Consider the following 17,527-nt stretch of genomic DNA (forward strand, 5'->3'; position numbering starts at 1 on the left):
CATGCATATATGACAAGCAATATACTCTGGAGTCGTATACTTGTATTGTGATGGATTTTAGGTTAAAAAAAAAAGAAAAAGAGAATGATATATACGTACGCCAGATCATTTTAGTTTATTTGTATCCATTCCTTACATATATGCACCAGACATGAATATATTTATAATGATTCAAACTTTTTATATACATGGAAAAATATAAATACCTTATTGCTAAAGGGAGAGTCTCTTTTGGAGTGGTTCGATTTCATGCTTTCTTGGCGTGGTTTTGTTAAACGTTAAGTTTCCAACTAATCTCAAACTAATTTGCAAAGTTTAAATTTCTCCCCGTATGATGAATTTATATTGGGCTTCACGAGCAGGACCGGCTATTGACTAAAGGAATAAGTCCACTTGGACTCCCTACTAGTGGTTCTGATTCGTACGTACTCTCAACCGCAATATTTTATATTTATATATATATATATATATATATATATATATATATATATATATATATAAAATTTGTTTGGTGCTCCATGGTGCCCGGGTACCATTGTTGAAATTTACTATATACCCAATTCAAATGAGTATGAAACTTTTTTAATTACTTAGGGATTAACATTAACTACTTTACTAATTAGTTCAAAGCAAGTTTGAATTGAATTTGAACTTGTTTTTGTTAGATTTTGATTCTAGGTATATAGCATCCATACATATAATTAGTTAGGTATGTAATTATGGATTGTGAAATAAAGTTAAATTTGAGTTGTTTTGTTGATAGGTATAGGTATGAATCAAATTATTATAACTAGGTATATACTCACAATTTAAAAAATTTGAAAAATTTGAGTGATTTTGTGCATTTGATACCATGGTGCCCGGGCACCATGGTGCCCTATATGAGTGTCCTATATATATATATATATATATATATATATATATATATATATATATATATATATATATATATATATATATATATATATATATATATATATATATATATATATTGACCCTCCAACTATTAAAACCGGTACAATTTAACTCCCAAAGCAATATTGATAGTGGTATTTGCTGACATAGCATCACAATCGTCAAAGGAAATACTCCCTTTGTTTCACAATGTAAGACTTTCTAGCATTAGTCATATACATATAGATGTTAATGAATTTAAACACATGCAGATGTCTAGATTCATTAACATCTAAATGAATATGAGCAATGCTAGAAAGTTTTACATTATGAAACGGAGAAAGTAAAAAATAAAGTGAGGCCTACATGTCATACTCCCCTCACTCTCTCTCCCTTCCTTCTCTATCCCACTCTCTCTCTCTCTCCCACGGCAGGTGGAAGTAAGGAAGCTCCGCGGCGGTGGCAACCCAATGTGTCACATACCTTCCGCGTCAAGCGGTGTCCCGACGAGGAGCGGCGGCGTGGAAGATTTTGAGTAAGACAAGGTTAGAGTTCTTTAATGATAATGAGTCACAACGAAAAAATTATATAAACTTTGGAATAAGACAAATAGCCAAACGGTACACCAAATAATCAACAACATTATATATTAAGAGAGGGCATATTATTTAGCGGGAGCTACATGTTATTGGCTCTAATACGAGGAATGTTCACTGATTCAATAAGAGCGAGTACGGCTATAAGTTAGCTGTAAATACATGTGGAGAACAGAAGAGAATATAGAGAAAGAAAGTGAGCTACAATAGCACGGACTCTAATTGTGTATGAGGGGTGGGATCATATATTAATAGTGTACTATATTCTTATAGGTAACTATTGTATATTATATAAATGAGCTATTAGATTGACTATAGATGATTTGGAGCTAGTAGTTGGCTATACTAAACTTAGTCTAAGAGGAAACTACACATTAGTACACATCCTCTCATATGAGCTTGGCTTTTGCGGGCCGTCACAAGGAAGTCATCTCAATTGGACTGAAATAAACACCGTCGTTGATCACTCGTACATACATAACCGATTTACATATATCGATGAGACTCATCTGTGACGGGTACGTTTAGGCCCAATTGAGATTATCTCTACAATCTTTGTCGGGCCCAGCACTTAAGCCCGTCACGGATGAGTGTCATCGGTGACGGGCGACAAACACGGCCCGATTGAGATGAATTTAAGGCCCGTCACCGATGAGTAGTCTACTCATCGGTGATAGGCTTAGTGACGGTAGCCCTACCCGACAGTGATGAGGCTGTCCGTCCGATTGAGATGACCTATCCCGTGCTAGTGACATGAGAACATATCTATAGAACTACATAGTTATTACCCAATTAGAAGCTAAAACTCAACATGCAAATATACCACATCATCACCCACTCACAACCAAGGTTGGAAATTTCGGTTATTTCGGTCCCTTCCGATACGATATTACTTCAGCTAAAAAATTTTCAATTTTTCAATTTTTTCATGAATTTTGGTAATATTTGTTCAAATTCAACTATTTTTTTTTCAAAATTACGGAAATTTCAGACCGAAATTTTGGCATTTCAGTGAGGTCCAATCAAATCGGCCTAACCGATAGGATTAACCCTGCTCACAAGTATTATTCTTTAAATCTCATACAAGCATGACACATAACCTATAATATAATATTATAAAGCTCAAATAGAAGTATGTCAAATATCTTCCACGTCATTTTCACAATATTTCAATATTCATCATTTCTATAATATTTAACATATATTCATCAATAAATTTCGTAGCAAAGTGCGAGGTATCACCTAGTGTATTAGTATAATACTGCTAGAGAAACAAAACATGAGTGCTCATCGCAGAATGTTAATCACAAAACGCATTTCCAAGAGCGTAAATAACTTATCTATAAGACTACTCCGTTACTGCCAATCAATTCAATGGCCATACACAGTAAGAAAATACAAAAGGTGGTTACTACATTACAAGAAGCTCATTAGCTACAGGAACGAAAGCTTCCTAAAGAATCCACTGCTGCTTTGCTGTTCCTCTCGCAGCAGCACAAAAGCTCTGTTGTGAAGACTAGCAATCGCCGTATATAACAACTCAAGCTAAGTTGGTTCTGACCATTAGCTCTTCTCATTCAACTAGAGACTTAGCTACAACTGGGCTGCAAGGATCTCATTCCATGTATCTGGTAGTCCAGGAAGGCACCAGTGCAAGCAATCTTGAACTCCCTGCGTGGCTTTGATACTGTACCGCGATATATGCCCTTCATCTCTCAATCGTGATAGTGCAGTTATATCCAAAAGCTTCACCCTTGTTCCCATCACGGCTCCCTCGGCATCGGCGTCATCGGAATGATTTTGGGAAATGCCACTTCCCTTGGCCAAAGGACTTGTATTATCACAGCGACCCCCGGTGTTCCAATCTCCATTGAAGAAATGCCGAGGAGATATTGACCTGTAGAACACCTTCAGTTGTGGGTGGTGAGGAAGTTGGGTATCCAACCACTTAATAACAGTGTGGATGGTGATATTTTTGGCCTTCCAGATGACAGCAGTATTCCTGTTAGTGTTTGGTGCTCCCCCAAGATACATTTCCCACTTGTTTGCCCTTAGCTTCCCTCGGTTCCAGTGGTGGCCAGTGTTAAGAACCAGAACATGGAGCCTGTGAAGGTTATTCTTCAGAAAAGCAGGTGGACGATCAAGGTGCATGGCATAACTGGTGGCTGGATCTGATGGATCCAGAGGCTCCAAATCACAGAGTGTCGACGACCAATGGTATAAAATGGTTGTATTAGTTCTTGGGAATCGGTAGGCCCAGCCATCTGGTCTTTTTGCACCCGGAGCTAAGAAAAAACCATACTCTGCACCAACGTCTTCCACATCTAGTCTCTCCTTTCCACCAGTGACCATACACATCATTGATTGAAACATTTGCCTCCCTAAAGAATCACCCACATAAGCAATGGTTTTATCCTGCATTCTGAAATATGTCAAAATTAGAATTCACCTAAATGATTCAGACAATTATATCAAGCCAGTGTCAAGCCAGTGAGTGCAGTATATATAATCCTAATTCATGGATAAGCAACGGCCACATACCTCGTCAAGAACTGTGAGGCCTCAAATTCTGGCATCTCACAACCTTCAGGTTGCCATCTAAATTTTTCATAAGCAAAATCTGTGCGCTGGGTTAGTCTGCAGGCCCAGCTCTCAGAAAGCCATTGTTTACAGCCGAAACCGGAGTATAGCGGTCTGTTGTTGTCAGAAACCCATTTTCCATTTCCGTAGTTACAATCTGTAAGGTAATAAATTGTACATTAGGTGAACATAACACGAAGGACTAAACAACCCGCACTATCTTATGTAAAAGGACATTGGCAAGAAAAAGATCTTCTCAACTAGAATGCAAGCATATTAGATCTAGCATGCTCGGAGAAGAAATGGCTCCTCCTGCAGTTACAGAAGATGAACAATACCTTTCTTCCCAGAAGGCGGTGGTTCCCTTTCATCCGCAACATCAGCAGAATCACTTGCTATGGACATCGGTGGTGGTGCATCACTTACTTGCTGTTCTACTTTAACTACTGATTGTGTCAATGTATCTGCATTCGGAAAGTCTTCTTCGGATGATGTATGCTGATCTACAAACTTTGAGTTAGCTACAAAAATTTGGAACAAAATGAGAATAAATATAGGTGTAACATGAAAAGGATGGAGTCAAAATATTTCAGTATGCGTAAAATGACCTGGATGAGCCAAAATCAATGAATCTGGCCGGAGGATTTCAGTAGTGTAGTATGTTCCTCTCTCCCATTTCCAGAGAAGAAACATCATGAAAAAAGCAAGAATGACAAGTTTAAGCTGCTTGCACCGCAGTCCATTTATGCTTCCTAGTCTCATCCCTTTTTTATGTTCTTGAACAACCTTTTTTCTTCTCTTGAAATCCAGTATGACCCTAGGAACCATCCATGAGAAGTTATAAGACAGTTGATGTTTTCATACAAGAAAACATGCAAAATTAGACAAGTGCTACTGTTCCTAATAATACGCACTGTACAATATATTGCAAAGGATTTAAACTGTGAGTTATGTAAAGTAATAAAAAGAAAAAAACATAGAATTTTAATACAGATGTAGGGGCTTAGTTAATCCTTGGGCCAAGACTACATGGCCAACTTTAGTCCTTTTTATCTTTTCTGCAATTGATAGATTACCAACTCAGTTGCTACATGTGTATTGAAATTTTAGGCTTTCTTATATATTTTTTTACACACAATTGAGATACACAATTAGCATTAATATAAACAAAAAAAAGAGAAGAAATTCTACTCCAGTAAATAATCCTACTAAGCTCCTCTATGTGTACCAAGCAAATAGGATGAAATTAGGATTGCCATCACTAATCTGCAAAATTCAATAAGTATGGTAAATTACGAAGTCCACAGTATGCCCATACTAATGGTGAATCGATGTTTCCTTGAACATCATAGATCAGTTAGTATCTCTCGGCCTTCAAAATGTTTATTCAGTATAAATGTGAGATTTATTCGAAACAACAAATTAACACCATTGTATAGCAGCGCAGCCAAGTTTAGGCAGGCGTGAATCAGATTGGGCACTGATTTCTTTTGCCATCGAGAGATTGGGGATCAGGCAGGGTTAGCATGGGGAAGGAGTATGGGGAGGGGTAGTTCCATACCTGGACGTGTAGCGTTAGGCAGATAATAGTGGCACCGATGCTGAGAGCCTGGACCACGGCGTGGTCGACGTTCTCCTTGGGCAAGAGGCGGCGAGAGGGGGAATCGTGCTAGGATATCAAAATTCTGAACATCAACAATCCAACATACTGCTATACAATAGTTGAACCACCTTCAAGAAGGTAAAAAAAACTCTCTTGTTATATATGCCGTAATACATTCTCAAGAGTTAGCAATCAAGGTCAATAATGTATATATATTCTCAGTGCATATATCTAAGGGGATAAATATCACAACAATCAATATATACAATTCTTTTAGGGTGAATTATGGATACAACTCAAGAGTACTTACTTAGCTGTCAAATTCAAGCTGTTCTAGACATGTATCAAGTATAATGACAGGGGTATGGGGTCCCCTGGCCCAAAAAATTGCAATTTCCAATTAACATCAAACTTGATTTACACTATATAAGAAATGTGATGGCAATAAGTGGACGATTAACCATATAAGCACACACTAAGTTGATATGGAACTATCCTACTGTCACCCTACAGCTAGTTGCATTGTTACAGCGCCACATCTTATTATAGGCCAGGGGCGGATCCAACTTGGGACATGGGGGTTCAGTTCAGTTGAACCCCCAAACTTTTGGGTGAACAAACAAACAAACTGTTATTACTTGAATTATTTAAGAGAGGTTTAAGGCTATCAAATTAAGGAGGAGGAGGAGAAGATCTAGAAGAGAAGCTAGTAGGGTTCACGAACGCAATCCCGCAAATTCCAGTCCCGGTGGGGTGGGAGAGAGAGAGAGAGAGAGAGAGAGAGAGAGAGAGAGAGAGATGAATCAGAAAGAGGACGCACCAGGATCCCCTCCCCTCCGCTGCGATGGAGATCGCCGCCCGGCCCTCCCCCTGTTCAGCCGCGACTCGTCTTGGCGGCGGCGCAAGGAGGCGAGGAGCGGAGGAGACAACGAGAGGTTTCTCTTTCTTTTAACGCGATACTCGACTACTCCGCCCTTATCTCAGTATTTTTATTTCCTACTCCCCTAGTCCCAAAATAAGTGTAGATCGGTAAGTTCACGTCTAACGTTTAACTTTTTGTCTTATTGTTATTAGTTGATAAAACATGAATAATATTTTACGTGTGACTAATTTATTTTAATTTTTTCATAAACTTTTTAAAGACGGACGGTCAAAAGTTTTGACACTTATTTTAGAACAAGGTAGTATTTTAAAACTAGCTAGTGCTATTTCTTTATATAACTGGTGACCCATGTATCATCAATACTTAGGAAAAATTTAAACGATTGTGTCAACAACAAATTCCTCATACTACCAGCAACCGCTAACTGCCACTCTACCCACCGCCATCACCGCTCTTTCTCTATGAGCCACCATCGTTCCTCCCCTTTACCTTTACATGCGCAGCCTTAACCTCTAGTAACCGACAAGTCTTTTTCTTCTCCCCTATCGTGATGCGCACTATTGTTGTTATGGTTACCATTGAGGTCAGAGATGTCGGGCTTGCAGGGACTTTGGAAGGTAGGAGCTTACCCGACGAAGAGCGAAGGCGCTATATCCAAGCTCTTTCTTGCTAGATCTATCGGTTATCCAACTGTCGGATGGAAAAAGAAAATGGAGAGAGAGAGTTAATGTGCAAAGGGATTACTGAGTCACTGGACTTGGAGATGGATAGAATATGGTGCTCCAAATTAAAATGTAAAGTTAGCTATTGTGTAAATGAAAATGGTTAAAGGATAACGTTATATGAAAACTTGTAAGAATTTTTAAGAATATATAGTATGGATTGTAATTTACTCCTTTTGTTCAAAAAAAAAAAGAATGTAGAACTGGTGTGGCATATTGTAGTACAATAAATTCTGAACATATGTATGTCTAGATTCGTTTTACTAGGATGTGTCACATCTAGTTCTAGGTTGGTTTTTTATGGGACGAAGGAAGTTTTTTTTTCTCTAGCACAATTAAAGATAATTGTCCATTACCTGATAGTCTTGTGATATGCTAAGTATGATTACACCGGTGTACTTAGCTATAACTAATAATCTCATGATATATGATATGTTGATGCACGACGATACATACTTCTACTAATACGGGCTGATTAACTATGGTTAGATAGATTCCTCTAAAAGATGATAAAAATAATACCATCATTTTTGCTCAATAATAAAGCATTTGACTATGGTCTTCTTTTTTCATTGTATTATATATGATAACGATATTAGTACGTATTTCCGTAATTCTTTCATATTGTTTTTTATTTTCTACATATATGTTAATTTGGACTAATATATTTCTCATAATTAAATAGATAATACTCCCTCCACTCCAAATTGATATACATATAGTTTTTTTTAGGTTATTCCTAAATGATCTATATATCTGTATATCTGTGTTCATTCATTAAGTCTATTCGTTATTTGTGCATTAGAGTAATGGACATTGATGCATGCATCTATGCACAAAAGTATTTATAACCTACATGCAATATCTTGATTTGCTATTGGCTAGAAGGATGGTGCATGCATTGAGTTTGTTGCTAGAGTAAATATAGTATGAAAGAGTTATTAGTTTTTTTTTAGTCTTTGTGTATATATGAAATATATAGATCAATTTGGAATGATAACACGGCTCGAATGGGGCTATTGAGGTGTGGGAGCTTCACAACTTGTCGTTGCTATTCTGGACATCTAGAAATAAGTTTTTACCCGGAAAGTTCATCCCGAGGCACAAAGGTGAGGGAGGGTTGTAGCGAAATCGCTCTCCAGAAAAGTGTGTGGTGGTCACAGGCGTCATGGATATCGGTGCTCCCATCGTTGATGTCCTCAAGCCTAAGATCTGCGGGGATCCATATTGCCTTCTCATTTAATGCTAAAGAAAAATGGTGATTGACTGTCATTTTGTAAGGTAAGTTCCACGTATATGGTTTTGTGGCCTCCTTCAGTTGAAGGTTCTTCTCAGCCTCACTGCACCTCAAGCTTGTTGTTAATGTTGTTCAGATTTGGCTAGCCAAATTGTTGTTGGGAAAATCTGTATCCTCCTTTATACTGGTAAACTTTCTCTCATTATTTAGAATGTATATGTAGTATAATCCATGTATATGCAGTTCTCCATGGACATGGCATGGATTTTTCTTGATAATTTAAACAATTTTGGTTAGATTAAGGATAGGAATAGAATTGTCAAGGAAAAAAAACAGTAAGCAAGTGACTGTCCTAATGTTAGTTGTTCAACAAGAGCATATAGGAAAGTGAGAAATTCTACTTAATTTCACTTGCAAAGGATTGATTCTGAGAATCGCTAATGTCAAATGTAAGTTATATGAAATGCCATTGCATAAGTATCTTTTTCTTTCCTTTCCTTTTTACCATCGGTGTGAGCCTCCTGTCAATTGTACTGGGTTACCTTGTCAAATTGTCCATTTACCCCTAGTACTGTATCTCATCTTCAAAGTGTTATGTCCATTCTATATGTAAAAATGTATTTTTTTTCATAGGTTGAGGCTATTGGCAATGACAAAAAGAAAAAAGAAAAAAAAAGTGCAATGGCATTTAGTAGAACATAAATTCGTCCTTGACTACGATTGATTAGAATAAATTAGTTGTTAATGGAAAACACATAATTTCTCAAAAAGTGATCAAGACTAAAAGATTAACCTAGGAAGCAATGCATCAAAGCCTTCATGGGAATCAAGAAAAAGAAATAGGGTCCTGAAAAATTAGAAGAATATATCTACTCGTAAATGTAGAGATCAGGTTGATTTCTATCCATTATACTCCTTTCGTATTTTAATGTATGATGCCGTTGACTTTTTAACAAACGTTTGACCTTTCGTCTTATTCAAAAAATTTATGTAATTATAATTTATTTTATTGTGATTTGATTTATCATCAAATATTCTCTAAGCATGACATAAGTATTTTTATATTTATATAAAAATTTTGAATAAGACGAGTGGTCAAATATTGATTAAAAAGTCAACGATGTTATACATTAAAATACAGAGGGATTATAAAAGATTGTATAAACTCGTGAGTATGTCCATGTGACGTGGCAAACATAGCTCGTTGCCCGCATCCTTAAAGAGCAGTTCTAGGGTGGAATTTTGCTCTGCCATATTAATTACCTCGGTTCTCGTTTAGAGGTGAAAGTGTCTACTATCTATCTATAATTTGTCTCTACTGAAATCTCGTTGAAAGGTGAAGGCATCCATAGTCCACAATCTTGGTGGGGTAAATCTTACGATACAAAACGCCTCTAAGTTTTTTTTTTCATATATGTTGGTCCAAAATACTATAAACATGATAACACTGGATTTATGTTCATAGGTACTTTTCATATGACCAGGATTTGGTACCATAAAAATAGATTGTAGGGCAAATTAAAAGTTACTACCTCCGTTTCAGGTCATAAGACTTTCTAGTAATTGTGTCTAGGTTTAACACCTATATAAATATGGGCAATGCTAGAAAGTCTTATAACCTGAAACGGAAGAGTTTATTAGACCAAACCGAATCAGGCTGCGTCTTATAAAAAATCAATGAAAGGAGTGCAGAGCAATGGACGAAATGAGCTGAAACATTATTATCACTAGAGGTCTTATAAAAATTTTCTTTTGTTGTGTGAAAGGGAGAGAGGGGAAGGAGAGGATGGACGATCAACTTTCATAGGAGTAGAGAGATGGCATGATGGAACAACAGAACTTGGGGAGGAAAGAAAAACAAACAAATCGAAGGTAAGTTAGTCGCCGATCGGTATATCGATCGCTATCTCGATTCTGATTTTTGTTGTTCTTTTCCTTCTCGTCTGTGTGTCTAGCTTAGCTTAGCTGTTATGGTCACTAGAAGGTGTACTGCTTTGCTGTCTACTATGTCAGCAATATCCTTCTTGAGAGCTGGAATATTTATTTGTATGTTGTGCTATCCTCTATCTTTTGTAGTTCTGGTGACTTCTTTTGATTTCATATTGACTTCTTTTGTAGTGCTGGTGACTTGTTGATCACGAAAGAAGGTTATTTTGATTTCTTATTGACACGTGTCATTTATGTAACCATACATTTTGATTGGAAAAAGACCCACACTTCGCCATTACTTGTCAATAAAAATTGCCACAGGTCACCAAGGTGAGGTGATCAAATTCTTAGCGACAACTTACTAAGTCTAAGAGAATCTTGCAACACTTTTTTTTTAATCATTGACATATGGGATCCAATTTGTTAGAAGGAAATCTTGCCATAACTATGACTACAACCAAACACCTATCAAATTTGTCTAACCTTAGACATGGCAAACTGTAGCTTACAATCAAATACACCTGTAATTTAAAAGAAAAAGAAAATTTGGCTAGTAAGGGCATGCTCAACGCTCCACCCTGGAGCGTGGTCTCACACCTCCCAAAGCGAAAATTCGCGCCACGTCGGAAGGAGCCGCGTCTCTGCAGGGGTGCGCGAATGCTGCAGGAGGTATGCGCACCCTTGTCAGAGGCACCACTTTGGCGCCACGGGGATGCGCGTGGGTTAGCTGTGTCGTCCTATGCCGTCGCTCCAGCTCGCCATCAACTCAAGCTCTCGCGCCATTGCCATCACAGTGAAGGTTGAGGTCGTTGCTGCCGTGCGGATCCGGCGAGCTCGAGGCCAGTTGGTAGGGGAGAAGAAGCGCAGCGGCGCATCGGAGAATGACGGGATATGGTGCATCGGTCCCGGCCGTCGCCGCGTGGATCCTAGCCGCCGCCTCGATCCGCTAACGCGCCAGTCAATCCGCCACCGCCACTGCTCGATCCGGCGCTGGGGAGAGAGGGTCGGGCCGGGGAGAGGCGGCGCCGCCAGGGAGGGGAGGCGTGGGGAGAGAGAGGCGACACCGGGGAAGAGACCGCCGGAGGGAGAGGAGGAGCTGGAGAGATTGGGGAGATATGGTGAGAAAAGAAGGGGTTGATGTTTATATATGTTTATGATTTCTAGGGGATACTGCAAATATTGGACTTATATGCGAATAAAAATAATCTAAGGGTTTAAATGTAAAATGTGACTGACTGACAGATACTAATTTACAAAATAAGATGGAGCTATTTACACTGTGTGAGGTATATCTCTAGCTAGGTCATCACTTTTGCTCACGTGGATGGTGCCCTAAGGGCATTCACATTGCACCCCGCTGGCATTCGGCCCGGGCGATCCACGTAGGCATTCAGCCCAATATCGCCGCCACGTCGTAGCATGGGCCCACAAATCGCAAGCGCGTGTGACCCAAATTGGTCACCCGTTCTTCGGCGCTATCGAGACGGCGCGGCGTGGGGAAACGAGGGCGCGGCGCATTGCTGAGGCGTGGCTTCGCCGCGCCGTTCCTCCCGCGGCGATTTCTCTGGCAATGTCCCCAAATCGCCCTCGCGCGCGCGCGTATATTCTCCTCCCGCGCTCGCCCTTCCCTCCCGCGCGTGTGCCGCAACTTTATTTTCCTCTCCCGCGCTTTGCCTCTTCACGCCGTCGTCGTCGCCCTTGCTGCAACGCCGGGAGAAGGAGCGCCGCGCCCGTCGCCGTCGCCCGTGGACCGACGCCGGGAGTAGGAGCACCGCGCCCGTCGCCGTCGCTGTGGACGGAGGTAGGCCTCATGTCAAACCCTAACCCCAGAAAACCAAACTCTGATGTTTTGATTTTTTTCCCCCACTCATAAGTGTGGTTCAAACCCTAGGTGGAGATGGATCCGGCCATGGCAGCTTCTTTCATTCGTTTTTTGCAAGATCCGAACCTGGCGGCGGGTTTATCTCAAGCTTCCAGCCAGCCATCTCCGTTCCCGACACATCCCGGGTTCCCCTTCCAGCAGGCAGTGTTTCCCCCCTTCTGCTCGCAGCCGCCGGCACCTCCAGGTCCACCTCCGTCGGCCCCAACCACCACACCAGCACTGGCCCCAACCACCACACCAGCGCCGGCCGAAAACACCACATCTCCCCCAGCCCCAAGCACAATTGGTGGGATGGCAACGTCAACGAGGCCGTCTGCACGGCGGCGCCGTGTCACGGCCTCCCCAACTGTTGCTGCTGATCCAAAGAGGAGGTACTACACACATGAAGAAGACATAAGGCTGGTATGTTCTCTTCATCTTTTTTGCATTTGTTCAATCACAGTATACTAGTGTCAATTTGTGAATTTTTTTTTCCAGAAATGCAATTCGGTCATAGTTAGTTGAATGTTGTGCTAATTGATAGTAGAGAAGTGAACTCTAGATTTAGAGGTGACATGAAACAAATAATGCACTGAAAATTATGGTGTATATGTGATGGCTGTTTTGGGAGGTGAGGACTGAGGAGATTTAGGATTGTGCATAATTGTTATATATTGGACTGTACGAAAAGAGTATGGTAGCTGTCCTAATTTTCTTAAGTTTGTACTGCAAAAACCATTAATTTAAGGTAACATTGTGTAGTGAATTTTATAAGCTGTTTTTGGGTGATGGTAGTCAAAGGTTGATTATGGATTCTGCAAGTAATGTATGAGTACGTAGTTCATTTGTAAGTGAGCAGAATATAATAAGTACTTTTAGTCTGATGTAGATTAGCTTTGGCAAATCTTTGTGTCAAAAACTTTTGCAGTGGGCTGTTATGAGTTGTTCCCACACTTTGTATGGTATGTTTTGGTCCCAATTTCAGATTAACAGTTGCAGCTAGGGGTGAAATCTGGTCCAAAAATCTTGTGTTGACTGATTAGAATCGAGCATTAGTAGGAGTAAAAATATTAGTATGACGTAGATGGTCCTAAGATCATATTTTAATGTTGGATAATGCTTAAGTGAAGTAATGTTTGACGCTGGCTGTCAAAATTTATATCAGTTCTGCATTAGGCCATATGACGCTCAGGATTTATTTTTTTGGAAAAAAACTAAGGTTGTACAGTTGATGTGGGATGCAGGCTGTCAATAACAGATTTACTATTTGCATGTTTCACAGGTCTCGGCGTGGCTAGAGAACTCTACTGATCCTGTAGAGGGGGTGAACAGGAAGGGTGAAACTTATTGGACAAAGGTCACGGAGGTTTATAACCAGACAACACGACCTGACAAGCAGAGGGATGCCGCCTGCCTGAAGTCACATTGGCACAAGACATCGAGAAAAGTGGCTTTGTTCAATGGGTGCTACATTCAGTTGAGGGATAACAAAGTGAGTGGTCGAAGCGACGAACAACTCATGGAGGAAGCCTTGCAGCTTTATATCAGCCGGTCAAATGGGAAGCATTTCAAGTTTGTCCATTGGTGGAGGGCTGTGTGTGACTCACCCAAGTGGAATGTGCATGCCAAGAGCTATGGCAATGGTGCAAGAAAGTTCACCCCTGATCTCAACATGAATGCTGCCCCAACGCCACAGCAGAGGCCTATGGGAGTTAAGAGGGCAAAGAAAGCAATGGGGCTGACTCTAGAGGTGGCCCAAGCAACTATGGAGGTCAGCCAACATCTCAAGTCCCTTGTTGACGCTAATGTATCTCAGAAAGGGGATGTAGAGGCTATGAAAGAGTTCCAACAGAAGCTTTCCGATCAGAGAGTGGAGGCTGCCAACCTGAACCTCCTAGCTGCCCAAGAGAATAGGCGGTCCAAGCTCATTGATCAAAGGAGCAAGGGTATGGAGATGTTCACTCAGCTGTTGCAGGTGGATACATCTCTGATGGAGCCATGGGCTAAGGAGGCTCATATGAAGGCAGTAACACAACTGTCTGCTCAGCTTTGGGGTGGTGGGGAGAGCCCCCATGTGGACTAAGCATGCTGCCCGGTAATGTTCTTGCATTGTTATTTGATCATGCATTGTTATTTCTTTGACATATTGATTATTTCTTGCAGGACATAGCACGTCAACCCTTAACTGTTTTTTGATCTTGCATAAGGCAAGATGGGCACCCTGTTTTTTGGTGGGATAGCTACTACATACATGGAGATATGTGTCGGACAGGAGGGTTTTCTTTTTTTGGTGGGATACTTGGTTGCATGGCAATATGTATATTGTCATGGCAAGGTGGACTGCTTTTGTTGGTGGCATAGTTGGTTGCATAGCAGGAGGAGGATGTGATGGCACGGTGGTCTTTTTTTTTGGTGGCATACATGTGCAGCAGGGCTGTGTAGTACAGCGGGAAGGAATATATAGATTGTGGATTTGGATGACTGTTCCATACAAGTAGAAACTATAGATTGGTGTTGATGTGCTCCTATTAATTCTCTATTAATGCATAACTTATGTTATGTAATAGACTTTTCTAGTATTCAGACCTTGTAATATGTAGTGCTAAATTTGTCTTGTGCTCGATGCTTTGGATTATGGACATTTGTCACTTCCCAGTGGACCGTAAACCTTGGGTATATAAAAGGCAACTATTAGTTGGTTGCAGCTGTGTGGATGTTCTTGGTTGTGGTTGTGGTTGTGGAATTGGCTGGATATCCCGTGACTTGATGTTTGGGTTGAAGGTATCAGTGCATATTTGATCTGTTTTTTATCTTCATTGCTGTGTACTGAACTTCTGTGTTCTGATTTCATATGGGATACCATCGTGTACGACTCATTTGTAATCCACAAGTTAATTATATAAAATTGAATGTGTTTTATTTATTTATATTTGAATATTTAACATTTGCATGTTATATTAAATAAACGAATATGTCACTGCTCCTATTTTTATCCGTGAATCATCATATCCTTTCCATATGAAATTTTATCATGTTAAAAGAATTTTTGTTTTGACAGTGCCCTTATATATGAAACAAACATCGTTGGCTTCACAATGTCATATGAATCTCCTGAGGACGATGATGAGTCTGGCTATGTTGATCCGGTTGGCTTCACAATGTCATATGAACCTCCTGAGGACGATGTTGAGTCTGGTTATGTTGATCCGGCCGACCTATACACAATGGACGATTTTTTGGCTCAGCAGGCACACTACAATAATGTGGTATCTCAAGTTGCTTCCAACCTACAGTCATTGTTTCTACCTTCAACATCGAGTGCACCCCGTTCAACCCGAAGATATATTATGCGAGATCGTGAAGCCCATCATGCCATGATCTGGAATGATTACTTCTCCGATAACCCAGTTTTTACTCAGCAACAATTTCGCAGACGTTATCGCATGAACAAGCCACTGTTTCTTCGGATTATGAATGCGCTAAGTGAATGGGATACTTACTTCACCCATAGGGTTGATGCACTCGGTCGCCATGGTGTCTCACCCCTTCAGAAGTGCACAGCTGTCATGCGGATGTTAGCATACAGTGCATGTGCGGATGAAACGGATGAGTACTGTCGAATTGGTGGTACCACTGCATATGAATCACTCGACAGGTTCTGTCGAGGGGTAATCGAAATATTTGGACCAGAATACTTGAGGAAGCCCACAGTTGATGATGTTCAGCGTATTCTCCAAATGCACGAGGAACGTGGGTTTCCAGGAATGCTGGGGAGCATCGACTGTATGCACTGGAAGTGGAAAAATTGCCCGAATGGATGGAAAGGAATGTACACACGGGGTGATTACGGTACAGCAACAATCATCCTTGAGGCGGTGGCATCTCGTGATCGGTGGATATGGCATTGTTTCTTTGGTGCGGCAGGATCCAACAATGACATTAATGTTCTGAACCAATCCAATATTTTCACTAATATACTCATGGGTACATCAACCAGGGTGCAGTTCACAGTCAATGGACATGAATATAACCTTGGTTACTATCTCGCCGATGGAATATATCCTGAATGGGCAACTCTTGTCAAATCGATCAAGCATCCACAGTTAGAGAAGGACAAACTATATGCACAACGTCAAGAATCTGCGAGAAAGGATGTTGAATGTGCATTTGGTATATTGAAAGCACGTTTCAAGGTGGTGGCAACTCCAACAAATTTGTGGAAGCAAGCAGAAATCTCCAACATAATGACGGCATGCATCATAATGCATAATATGATTGTGGAGGACGAAGGACACCTAGGCCCATTGAATGTACATGAGTTTGAGGATGACTATGAGATTGAGCCCCCGGAGCATACCATCGGAACACCTGTACCAATGGCTGTACTGATAGAGCGTGATTTAGCTATCCACAATAGAGGAATGCACAATCATCTAAAACAAGATTTGATTGAGCACATTTGGGAAAGGTATGGTCCTCACTAGACCGTGCTGGATACGTACTGCCACTAAGGATTCCTTTCACCAACTACTATGACATCTTAGGTTAAGGAGTCCATTGTATCCCATATTCCTTTACAAAAGTCGTTTGTATCAAGCATTTGCTTACAAACCCCTGTATCTAGGAAGTAACATGCTATCGTAGACTTAGAGTAATTAATATGCTATCGTAGACTGAGTATGTCATATGCTATCGTAGACTTATACTTTATTTGCTTAGTACAAAGGTACTGTATCCATGCAATTGTAGACTTAGAGTTAACTGTATCCATGTTACAGTAGTAGTTGAGTTTATTTTCTTTTTACAAGCAAACTGTATCCATGAAGCTAACATGTTAGCTCTCATAGGCATTGCCACTGTATCCATAAATAAAAATGTTGGCATTGCCTTGTAAATAAAAGATTGAGTTCATTATCTTTTCAGATTCCATTAGCACAGCCCACTTAACATAAAAATAAGGGACCACAAACATGTGCTCAGATTGCAAATGCAATTACCAAAGCATTCCAGATAAAAAGACTGTCTCCAATTTCATATTTTCCAGATTAAAAGACTGTCTCCAATTTCATATTACACACGATTAATAGGATTGACCAAATTCAGATTACACAGACATAAGTTTGAAAGGTTTAACATTTGGTCATGCATCCAACAGCCACCAACATACATACATTAACCATCCCATCATCCAAACTAACTACTACTACTACTAACCGTGGAGG

The 17,527-nt window shown here is 40.3% G+C and overlaps 3 protein-coding genes across 5 annotated transcripts; 2 read left to right on the forward strand and 1 right to left on the reverse strand.

Moving 5' to 3' along the window:
* Positions 1-2,668: 2,668 nt before the first annotated feature.
* Positions 2,669-6,620, reverse strand: LOC127755364 (protein trichome birefringence-like 16). Of its 3 annotated transcripts, none has more exons than XM_052281021.1 (6): positions 6,494-6,620; positions 5,632-5,801; positions 4,679-4,887; positions 4,409-4,573; positions 4,032-4,227; positions 2,669-3,912 (listed from the first exon to the last, which is right to left on the reverse strand). In XM_052281021.1, exons 3-6 carry the CDS (start codon positions 4,830-4,832, stop codon positions 3,084-3,086), a joined length of 1,344 nt encoding a protein of 447 aa, XP_052136981.1. In that variant the 5' UTR covers positions 4,833-4,887; positions 5,632-5,801; positions 6,494-6,620; the 3' UTR covers positions 2,669-3,083. The 3 variants fall into 3 exon arrangements, with proteins under 3 accessions (XP_052136981.1, XP_052136982.1, XP_052136980.1); XM_052281020.1 differs by having other exon boundaries at positions 2,671-3,912; positions 4,409-4,591; XM_052281022.1 differs by lacking the exons at positions 5,632-5,801; positions 6,494-6,620 and having other exon boundaries at positions 2,670-3,912; positions 4,409-4,568; positions 4,679-4,816.
* A 5,997-nt stretch (positions 6,621-12,617) lies between these two features.
* Positions 12,618-14,388, forward strand: LOC127755648 (glutathione S-transferase T3-like). The gene is made up of 2 exons (XM_052281343.1): positions 12,618-12,728; positions 13,588-14,388. The coding sequence occupies exons 1-2, from the start codon at positions 12,618-12,620 to the stop codon at positions 14,386-14,388; spliced, it is 912 nt and encodes a 303-aa protein (XP_052137303.1).
* Positions 14,389-15,400: 1,012 nt separating this feature from the next.
* Positions 15,401-16,789, forward strand: LOC127755649 (uncharacterized). The gene has a single exon (XM_052281344.1). It carries the CDS (start codon positions 15,401-15,403, stop codon positions 16,787-16,789), a length of 1,389 nt encoding a protein of 462 aa, XP_052137304.1.
* Positions 16,790-17,527: the final 738 nt, after the last annotated feature.

The sequence above is a fragment of the Oryza glaberrima genome, chromosome 11 (assembly GCF_000147395.1).
Source record: "Oryza glaberrima chromosome 11, OglaRS2, whole genome shotgun sequence".
NCBI classification, from domain to species: Eukaryota; Viridiplantae; Streptophyta; class Magnoliopsida; order Poales; family Poaceae; genus Oryza; species Oryza glaberrima.